This window comes from Quercus suber, unplaced genomic scaffold (genome assembly GCF_002906115.3).
Source record: "Quercus suber isolate HL8 unplaced genomic scaffold, Cork oak 2.0 scaffold_554, whole genome shotgun sequence".
Taxonomy (NCBI): Eukaryota; Viridiplantae; Streptophyta; class Magnoliopsida; order Fagales; family Fagaceae; genus Quercus; species Quercus suber.
Window position 1 is genome coordinate 108162 of NW_027070002.1, and position 11100 is coordinate 119261.

At 30.1% G+C, this 11100-nt stretch overlaps 1 protein-coding gene across 1 annotated transcript; it reads left to right on the forward strand.

Moving 5' to 3' along the window:
* The first annotated feature begins 9224 nt into the window (after positions 1 to 9224).
* Positions 9225 to 10708, forward strand: LOC112015600 (F-box protein At5g03100). The gene is made up of 3 exons (XM_024048020.2): positions 9225 to 10202; positions 10326 to 10394; positions 10508 to 10708. Exons 1-3 carry the CDS (start codon positions 9225 to 9227, stop codon positions 10706 to 10708), a joined length of 1248 nt encoding a protein of 415 aa, XP_023903788.2.
* The last annotated feature ends 392 nt before the right edge of the window (positions 10709 to 11100 follow it).

Here is an 11100-nt window from a genome sequence, read left to right on the forward strand (position 1 = left end):
TCTTTCTCTTCTATTATTTACCTAAGAAAAATTTGAATTCGAATGGAAATATCTAAAATTAAAAAAAGAAAAGAAAAAAGAAAAGTGGAAATCCATCTTCCACGAAGTTTCTCATGATTGGAAATCCAAATGGAGGAGAGGTAGGCTTTATCTACAAAAATTCATTATAAATACTGGAAAACCATAACAATCAAATAGCAGTAGTAGTAGCAAAAGTAAAAAAATATGGGTTCAATACCAGTTATTCATTGTGTTTACCTAATGTTCTTATTAGCATGCATTTCTGAAGTTGGGTTAGGAAATACAGTTTTTAATGTGATGGAAAATCTGATAACAGTAAGGTAATTTTTGCTCAAGAAAATTAGGTTAATCTTGAATCTTTTCTTAGGTCAACAGCATTGAAGTATATTAACAGAGCAATGTAATTGTTTTATAATTTTGTTATTGTGTGTGTTTGTCTTTGTAGGTTTTTGAAAATGCATTTAACAAAGCTTGCCAATCTGAAGGAAAAAATATTGTATTAATCCCACAAGGAACACATATGTTGCGGCCTATAGTGTTGAAAGGCCCATGCAAGGGCCAAGTGGAATTTCAAATCATAGGGACCCTACAAGCTCCTATGGATAAAGCATCTACAATTAATGTTGACCATTGGATCACCTTCCAATATATAGACCAGTTGATACTCGGGGGTGGCGGAAAATTGGATGGCCAAGGTCCCTCTGCTTGGGATGACAATACTTGCAGTAAAGATCTAAACTGCAAATCTCTTCCTATTGTAAGTTCTTGTTTCAACTCCTACTTGCAGCACCTTGCTTGAAATCAAGACAAATTGAAGATGAATAATCTAGCACTCTTAACCTACATCTTTTGACAGTATATTGTTTTGTACTTGATTTGAATGCTTACCTACAAGAAATGTTGTACAGTTGTAGGCGGTGTATTCCACTTCGTATTTGTAAATTGTCAATTGTTTTGAAATTTGATTCTAAATAAACTGCCCTTGAAATTTTAAGGTGATGTGTCCATTCTTTGTATAATGTGGACTGCGGAGTAAATTAATAGCTTTATTTGCATGTAATAATATCTTATAGGAAAATGGCACTAATCTCTCCTAAGGTTTCTATAATTTCACTCTTAATTATTCTTTTAATTCTTTGGATAATGTGGTGTAAATAAGATTTTTATTTATTTTTTTTGTGGGGTGGTTTCTGAGTTAATGTTACACTTCTAATTAAAGGGGAAAACTTCCAGGTGTTTTGAAGAGGAATGATTATGCTGTGTTTTATTACTTTATGTGCCTAAAAACATCAACACTTATAAATTACTAAGAATCCTCTCTGTAGTGGGATTTAGTATGTTTTTACAACATTAACTCCTCACTTAAAAATACTTAGGGTAAATTTGATAGACTGTAATAGACATTATAATATAATAAATTATTCTTTGATTTAGCTATTTAGTAATTGGTTATGTTTTTTATAACAATGAATAATCATTTCTTATGAATAGTCATTCTTTAAAAGGGATGTAGTAGCTACTTCTTAATAGGTTTATTAATTTTTAAAATTAACACATTTCCAAATAAACAAATTTTCATATGCACATAACAATTATAAAAATAAAAAATCATAAAAATAACAAATCTTCTTTCAAATTTAAAGAGTAAATTGCAAAATACACCCCTAATGTTTGGGGTTGCTTGGATTTTATACCCTGAAATTTGAAAATTTGAATTTTACACCTTAAAGTTTACTTTTGTTAGCAAAATCAAACCTCCGTTAGTGTTTGTTGATGTGTCCATTAAGTGCCACATCATATGGTGACATCTGCTAGTTGGACCAATTAAATAGTGACATGTGCTATTAACTATTTAATTAATGTCTTTATCTAAAATTAAAATAAATATATATATATATATATTATATAATATAGCATTTTGATTTTCAGGTTATTCGAAATTTCCCCAAAAAATCAAGAATCTCTTTCCAAAGAAACATTGAAAAATGACAACGCGATGGAAAAATCCAAATGAATCCAGCCATAAAAAAACAGACAAATAAATAAAAAAAAATCCCAGCATTTTCTGGGAACCAAACAGAAAAATTTTCCAAGAAAACCAACACAGTAATTAATGAGCGAAACCAACATGCAAAATACTTGAAGTACAATATTTTGGGCATTCAAAATTTTCTCAAGAAATCAAGATTTTCTATCCAAACAAACTCTAAAAAATTACAACTCAAATTCAAAACCCATTCTAAAACACACAAACAATTTCAATAGGGCACATATCAAAACCCACAGATCTACAAGCCTTCATTTCCTTAACCCAAATGAAATTCTCAAGCTTTCATAACCTAATCACCAAATCAACCAAAGGATAAAAAAAAACAGAGAGAGAGAGAGAGATCTTTTGAAAAACAAAAAGCAAAAGATTTTAAACCATATAAACCCAAATGGAGAAACATATATTCATTATGGAAAAGTATGAGAACCAAATTCCTTAGTCGGTACTAGTCACATTCTTTAATATTTATCTCAGTTGGGTTTGTTGCTAAACAGTGATTAATATAATATATATATATATATAAAAGTAATCTTGAATAAGATGTAGACCCTTAAACGAAATGCAATTAAAAAAGATTTAAAATTCCATGCTTTGGAATTGTTAAATTACATAGTGGGTGGTAGAAATTGGCATTATTTTATGAACTTAGAGTGGACTATGTAGTGTCCACTTTAGACATACATCTCTCATTCTAAAATGTTTAGCCTAAGCCTGATCCAAACATCCAAGCATAAGTCTAAATATCAGGTATGAGGTAACCCACCAACCTGTACATAATCCAAAAATAGGCCCAAAAATTTACCTAAACCCGAACCCAAAACAAAGGCCCAAGCCTAAGATTCCAATAACCATAAGCTTTGTACAGATTGTAACAATTACTCCTAAAGTTTATGAACACTACAAAATTGACCTAAACTCTTCCAAAATTACATAAAGACCCCCGTCCTTTTCATTTAAAAATTGATCCTAGATTGTATCAAAATGGCAAAATACCTCGTGACTAAAATATCATGTTCATGAAAAAAAAAAAAGCACTAAAATATCTCCAAACCCACCGAAGTTAGAGTTACCTAATTATCAAAATTGCCAAATTACCCTAGAATTCTCAAAATTATCGAAAATTACAAAATTGACCTGAATTAAGTCATAATACCATTAGAACTACTAAGGCTGCCAAATTAATCCTCAATTACATCAAACATTAATCCCCAAAACAGCTTGCAAGAATATACCAAATTATCTCCCTTCCCCCACCCCTATTAAAAAAAAAAAAACAGCTTGCAAGAATTACAAAATTGCTCCCAATACCTACAAGATTATCAAATTCACTTCAACTATGAAAAACTTTGTAGATTATCCCTTAAACGTGATGAAAATTTTCAAAATTTTCTTACACTCTACAAATTAGCAAACACACTTGAACTCCTTTAAAATGACCAAAACACCCTAAAAATCTTAATCAAAGACAACTCTTATTGCATTCCTTGATACTCTTTTCCATTTTTAATTAATTAGGGTGCCATAGATGTTGGATGACTAAACCCAAGTGTGTGCATGGCACATTTTTAGGCAAGCAACTTAAGGACATAACACTCTACATGAAGAAAGGGTAAATGACTTGACTATGGATACACCATGAAATATTTCTAGTTGGCAGAAATTCACTTTTTGTCCACATATTCAGGGGTATTTTTATTTTTAGTTCTTTTGTTTTCATACAATTCATTTTAGTTCTTGAGAGTTTTTACACAATATTTAATTTTGGTCTTTATCATTATTTCATTTACGGAATGCTTACGTGGCACCCTTAAAGATGATTGTGGCTAATTGAATAACTAAAAAAAGTTAGTAGTTAGAATCTTATTGAAAAAAAAAAAAAAAAAATCTACAAAAAGAGAAGAACCATTCCACAATTAAAAAAAAAAAAAAACAAAGTACGAAAGAATTAAAATCAATTAAAAAGAAAAAAACCCAACATCTATCTCTTTTGTTTCTTTTTCTTTTTTTGACAACCAAACATAACATACACAGTTCCCCTTATTGTGCATAGTGTTATGAGTAAAGACAAGCCCAAAAAGGTAAAAAACACACAAACAAAAAATGGACACCATGTTCTTGTGTGCCAAATCAAAATTCGAAAGTCCATGTTTATTATTTAAAAAAAAAAAAAAAAAAAAAAAAAAAAAAAAACAACACACACACACCCACATACTTGATTTTATTAAGTAGTGAGTAGTGGCAATTTTTTGTTCTCTTTTTTATGTGCCAAATCAAAATCTCAACCTCTCAATCTCATTTATCAATTAGTTTATCACAACAAACACATAAGACCAGCCAAACACTAAATACTACATGCTTCCTATAATGCAATGCAAATAAAATGAAGCAAAGACAGAAAATGTCTGATACAATGAACAAGTTTAAATCCACACAACTGAACCAAAATACCTGTGTAAAAATACAAAGACATATTAGTTACAATCTACACGAACCATAGTTAGTAAAACATTGTAATTTAAATTATAATTAAACATTTAAGAATGAAATACTTGCAGACCTTGTATGTAGTCCTCCTATTCAGCTCGAAAATACCTCGGATTACCGAAGTAGGGGTGAGATTCAAAACCCTAGAGATGATTGTGGCTAGGTATTTTTATTTTAGTTCTTTTGTTTCCATACATTTCATTTTAGTTCTTGAGAGTTTTTACACAATATTTAATTTTGGTCTTTATCATTATTTCATTTACGGAATGCTTACGTGGCACCCTTAAAGATGATTGTGGCTAATTGAATAACTAAAAAAAGTTAGTAGTTAGAATCTTATTGGAAAAAAAAAATCTACAAAAAGAGAAGAACCATTCCACAATTTAAAAAAAAAAAAAAAAAAAAAAAAAAAAAAAAAAAAAAAACCAAAGTACGAAAGAATTAAAATCAATTAAAAAAGAAAAAAACCCAACATCTAACTCTTTTTTTTCTTTTTCTTTTTCTTTTTTTTGACAACCAAACATAACATACACAGTTCCCCTTATTGTGCATAGTGTTATGAGTAAAGACAAGCCCAAAAAGGCAAAAACACCACAAACAAAAAATGGACACCATGTTCTTGTGTGCCAAATCAAAATTCGAAAGTCCATGTTTATTAAAAAAAAAAAAACACACCCACATACTTGATTTTATTAAGTAGTGAGTAGTGGTAGTTTTTTGTTCTCTTTTTTATGTGCCAGATCAAAATCTCAACCTCTCAATCTCATTTATCAATTAGTTTATCACAACAAACACATAAGACCAGCCAAACACTAAATACTACATGCTTCCTATAATGCAATGCAAATAAAATGAAGCAAAGACAGAAAATGTCTGATACAATGAACAGGTTTAAATCCACACAACTGAACCAAAATACCAGTGTAAAAATACAAAGACATACTAGTTACAATCTACACGAACCATAGTTAGTAAAACATTGTAATTTAAAATTATAATTAAACATTTAAGAATGAAATACTTGCAGACCTTGTATGTAGTCCTCCTATTCAGCTCGAAAATACCTCGGATTACCGAAGTAGGGGTGAGATTCAAAACCTAGAAATCGAAGCATAAACAAGAGAAGTTAAAAGTTGCAACCCGAAGACCCAGATCATGAAATTGAAAATTGCATACAATAGAAATTTCAAGGAAAGAGAGAAAAGGGGGGGAAACTCGCCTGAGTCGACTCGATGCTTGACAAATCGCCGGTGTTTTTTGAAGATCGATCGCAGAAAGTGGGACGGCGAGGGTGCATGAGATGTAGTGGCGGGAGTGAGATTTAGTGGGTTGGCAATGGCGAGTGAGGTTGAGGATGAACGGAATCGGTGAAGGATGAGAGCTGAGAGCTAAGTGATTTCGAAATACGGTTTTTGAGTTTAAGTGATTTCGAAATAGGGCTGAGTGATTTCGAAGGATGAGGGCTGAGTGATTTTTGTTTCTACTATTTATACAAACCCTAGAGCCGCGGTTTTAACATGCGGCTATAGGGTTGGGCCTGAAGCCCCGTTTAAAAAACGCAGCCTGATCCTTGGCTGAAGCCGCGTTTTAAACGCGCGGCTTTACACCATAGTTAAAGCCGCGGTTTTAAAACGGGCCATAGCTGGTCGCGTTTAAAATGAGGCCCAAGCCCAATAAATCGAGACTGCAGAGTTAGTCTATGATTCGTTTCTAAAACGGGGCTTCAAGTCCGGTCTTTAAGCCCCGTTTTACAAAAAAACGCAGCCCAAAGCCCCCGCGTTTTGTAGTGTTTATTACCTTCTCAAAAAAAAAAAAAAAACCAGTTTTATTGAGACAAGTAGAACAGAATCATAGGTTTCGGCTTTTCCTTTTCCTTCTTTCTTTAGGAGTAGAAGTCGTCTCCTTCTAATAAAAAAAATTAGAAGTCGTTGAGGACTTGAATTCCTCCTAGAGAGACCTTCTAAAATACTTGGAAAGTCTACTAATTAATTTTTTTTTTTAATAAAATCCCTTCATAATTTAATTATGTTAAATTTAAAATTTTTTTGTGATCATTTATTATAAGGTATATATTTTCCCCTGCTTTCATATTATATTCCTCTATGATTGCAAAATTTTAATAAAAAATATAAAATCAATAACTTTATTATCATTCAAATATTTATATTTTATATTTTTGTAATTTTAAATTATGCATAAAAAATAAATTTATGGAAAGTAATAAATAGCATTCAATTTGAACAAATTTTGATATTTATATTAAAAATGCAATTCAACAACTAAATTTTAAAATATCTAATTAAATTAATTTTTGGTCTATTCATTTTAAGAAAAAAAAAGGGTGATACTCTATAAATAATTAAATAGAGAAAATCAAAATCTATAGTACCGCCACAACTCAAATATAAATACGACTGCGAGACTGAATGTTTTAAGGAATTTAGGATAAACTGGTACTCCGCAGTTGAGTCCGTACTAAACCTGTACTCGAATACGGTACCACCACAACTCAGATATAAATACGACTGCGAGACTGAGTTGTTCCTCTCGTATCTTTTTTTTACAACGCAGTCTCCTTCAACTCGACACACAAAGTGAGAAAGATCTTCTGCAACGTTGCCAAAATAGGTATTTATTTGGTTTTTTTTTCTTCTTCTTATTTTATTTTTTTTTTTTTCCAGTCAATATTTTTTGGTTGTTTAATTTACGACATGTTTGTTTCATCATCGTCTATCATGCTAACCCAAAAAATTGTTATTGTCTCCTTCAAGGTAATAAAAAAATTAAAAAAAATAAAAAGATTTTTTTTTTTTTTTTTTATCATCATTTAAATATATTTTACTCACGTTTGATATTTTTTTTCTCCCTAAAAACTAGCACACACTAAAACCAGAAGTTTACTCTTTTCCAAATTCTAAATTTTAGTTTTTTAAAATTTTATTTCTATGTAATCTCACTAACAATAAATAAATTCAAATTAAAAATTATATTAAACTGAAAATGAATAAAAATGTCTTATAGCACGTATGGAGCGCATGTGATGAGACTAATACTTGTTACTATTGTTTCAATAGAAAGAAAGTAAAATTCACAAAATTCTACTAAAGATCGATTCTATCACAAGAAGATTAGATGGATTAATCATATTGTAAATTGTAAATGAGACGTTAGCATAACCTAAATACAAAAAATTAATTAGAAATTTTGTTTGAAAATATTAAAAAGTTTCTCAATGTACTAATAAAAAGTCAATTGAAAAAAAAAAAAAAAAAAAGGTAGTAATTTTTTTTTTGTTTTTACTCCAGAAAAAAGGTTATCGTTTTGGCTTTATTGGGTCCTAAACTTCATTAATCGGGGGGGAAAAAAAAACTAAACTTTTATGGGCTAAAATAATTTGGCTGCTCAAACAAAACCAGACTCGATTAATCATATACCTTTCCTACAAAAAGTTCACTCTTTCACAATAATCAAATCTTTTTTCTCCGAGAAGCTTCAAGGGAACAACAATAATATGAAAGAAGACCTGATACTTTAAACATGAAAAGTTCATAAAAAAAAAAAAAAAAAAAAATCTTTTNATAATGATTATCTAATTAGCTCAGAGGTATTTTTGACATTTTTTGAAAGCATAACTAATTTTCTGAATCCTTTTAATACATAGATATATATAAAGATAAAAGGTCAGTGAACTCAAGTAGTATTTCTTAATAAATATTTTACTAGCAGTATTAAAATATAGAGAAACATTTAAGATAAAAACCTCACAAATAAACAAGATATCCATAAAAAATTTGTTACAGGACGATGAAATAATACAAAAAATAAATAAATAAATAACAATGAAAATAAATATAATGATGTTCAAACATGTAATAAAAATTCTTAATTGTATATATAAAAAAAAAAACTAGATTTTTTTTTATCCTAATGCATGTAGCTATTATCCCTTCTCTATATATTAAGAGGATTCGAAAAGTTAGTCATGACTTCAAAAAATTGTCAAAAATATCCTCAATTTAATTAGATAATTTTATTCTTAAAAAATAAAAAATAAGGTTAAAATTGTAATTCAACAAAATAAAAAAATATTTTTTCCTAAAAATTATTACACTCTTTATTTAAATATATTTTACTCACGTTTGATATTTTTTTTCTCCCTAAAAACTAGCAATCTAAAAAAAAAAAAATAGTGTTAAAATTTCAATTCAACAAAAAAAAAAAAAAAAAAAACTACTCGATAAACTTTTTTCCTAAAAATTAACACACTCTCTATTTAAATATATCTCACACATTTGATGCATTTTGTCCTAAAAACTAGCACACACTAAACACAGCAATTAACTCTATAACTCTATTTCAAATCCTAACTTTTAGTTTCTTAAAAATCCCTTTCAGTGTAACCTCATTAACAATAGATAAATTTGAGTTAAAAAATTATTTTAAACTCAAAATAAGAAAAGAGTTTCATCGCACGTGTGAAGCGTGTGCGATGTAATTATAATTAATATAAAAATAACAATTCTAAAACCTTTGTTTTAGATAAACTATCAATTTTTTGCTTAAACTTGTACCCTTGTACTTTGTTTTAATTATATTTTCTTTTTGAAAAATCTAATAAAATGACACAGAATCAAAGGGTCGAAAATTGATGAGCATAGAGAGACACATGATGGATGAAAAAATTGATATGATGGACCGGATATCCAATTTGCCTGAATTTATCTTGCATCACATCTTGTCCTTCCTACCCCGAAAAGAGGCATCTAAGACTTGTCTCTTGTCCAAGGAATGGAATTGTGTATGGTCTTCATTTCCCATTTTGGATTTTGATCAAGATGAATTTGTCAAGCCAGATATGTGTTATCCATATGGGCATATAGACTTCATGAAGAGTATGCATAAATCTTTAAGAAGATTTACTGAGCGTGATTTGCAGATGCAGAAATTTAAACTTCACACGACCCTTGTTAACTTCAGGTTGACCGCATTGGTTGATAAAGGGATAGGGTGGGCCTTTGAACATGAAGCCAAAGAGATTAGTCTTCGAGTTCAAACTGTAAATAATTCATTCTATACTCTGCCTAGAACAATATTTGTTGCAAAATCAACTAATGGTGGTAAGTTAGAGCAACCATATACTTGCAGTGCAGTGAAATTTTTTTTCCTACAGAAATTATGGCTTGAGCAAATTTGTGTGAACGAAGAGATTATCCAAGAGATCATCAGAACTTGCCCTTTTATCACTGATTTTGGAATTGTGAGATGTCAGGGATTTAAAACTCTCGACATCTCCAAACTCTCTAAACTAAGTAGGGTTGAGGTGGCTTCTCTTGAGCAAGAAGTTGATAGTATCAAAGTTGAAGCTGCAAATATTCAACATTTCAGATTTATTAAATCACACCAACGTCTACTGGACATCACTGCATGTCAAAATTTGAAAGAATTATACTTGAGAGATTTGAGCATTACAGACCAGTATCTTAACTTCAATATTTTTCGATTTCCCCACCTTGAAACTTTGCATGTTATTGGCTGCAACATGTTGAAAAGGGTCAAAATTTCTGCACAGAGACTTAGGATGTTAAAAATCAATGCATGCCAAAAGCTGGAGGAGCTTGAAATTGATAGTCCGAATTTGTCATCATTCGTATTTTGTGGCTTCGAGAATCCAATTTCTATGTTTTTTTCAAAGAATGCTCCATGTCCTTTTGAACTCACTTTTATAGTTCACTTCAATAACACTCTTTTGTTCAGTTTTTGGCTCCTTCAGTTGAATGAACTTCTAGAAATGTCAAATCAAAGAAAAGTTTTGAACCTAACAATCACTATATGGGAGGAGGTATGTCTATTAATGCAAGTTCATCGATTTCAACTAGTTATCTCTTTATTGTCTTTATTTTTGTAGTTTCTTCTTTTGTTTTCTGAAACCTTTTTACTTTGCTTGTTTTAAAGGTTACATTTAATCTTGAAGATCTTGAAGTATTGAAACGAGTTACACTTACACTTCCTTCATCATTTCAACTTGAAGTTATGATGATAGATGTAAGATGCTCGTCACTGTCAATGGATTACGGAAGTCTTGTAGAGGGCTTGCTTTCGAGTTTTCGTCCAAAGAAATTGTTATTGCCAACAGATTGGGATTCCCAGAAGTAGTGAATAAAGGTATGATTTATCTTCTACTAGATTTAAGAGTGCGTCAAATTAAATAGATTTAAGTGGGTTGTCATCTGTTTTTAAATATGGGGGAAATGTGGTGTCTAATTTTAAAATCCTATCCATCCTGGTATCGAACAATTAGGATTCACAAAATCATTTGCATTTCAATCAAGTAATTAGGTCAAATATGGTCTTCTTTATCAGTAGAAGGCAATGAGTTGTAGACTAGCAGTGGTTTGGTAGTGCACATATAGGATGGAAAATGTAAATTTTTTTTTTTTGTTAGTTCTTTTGTAGTTTGAACCTTTCCTTATTTGCCACAACTTGACAAGCCAAAGCCTAGGGATTTAAGAAAATCTAATTATATTTTAAAATAGAATCTAATTTTA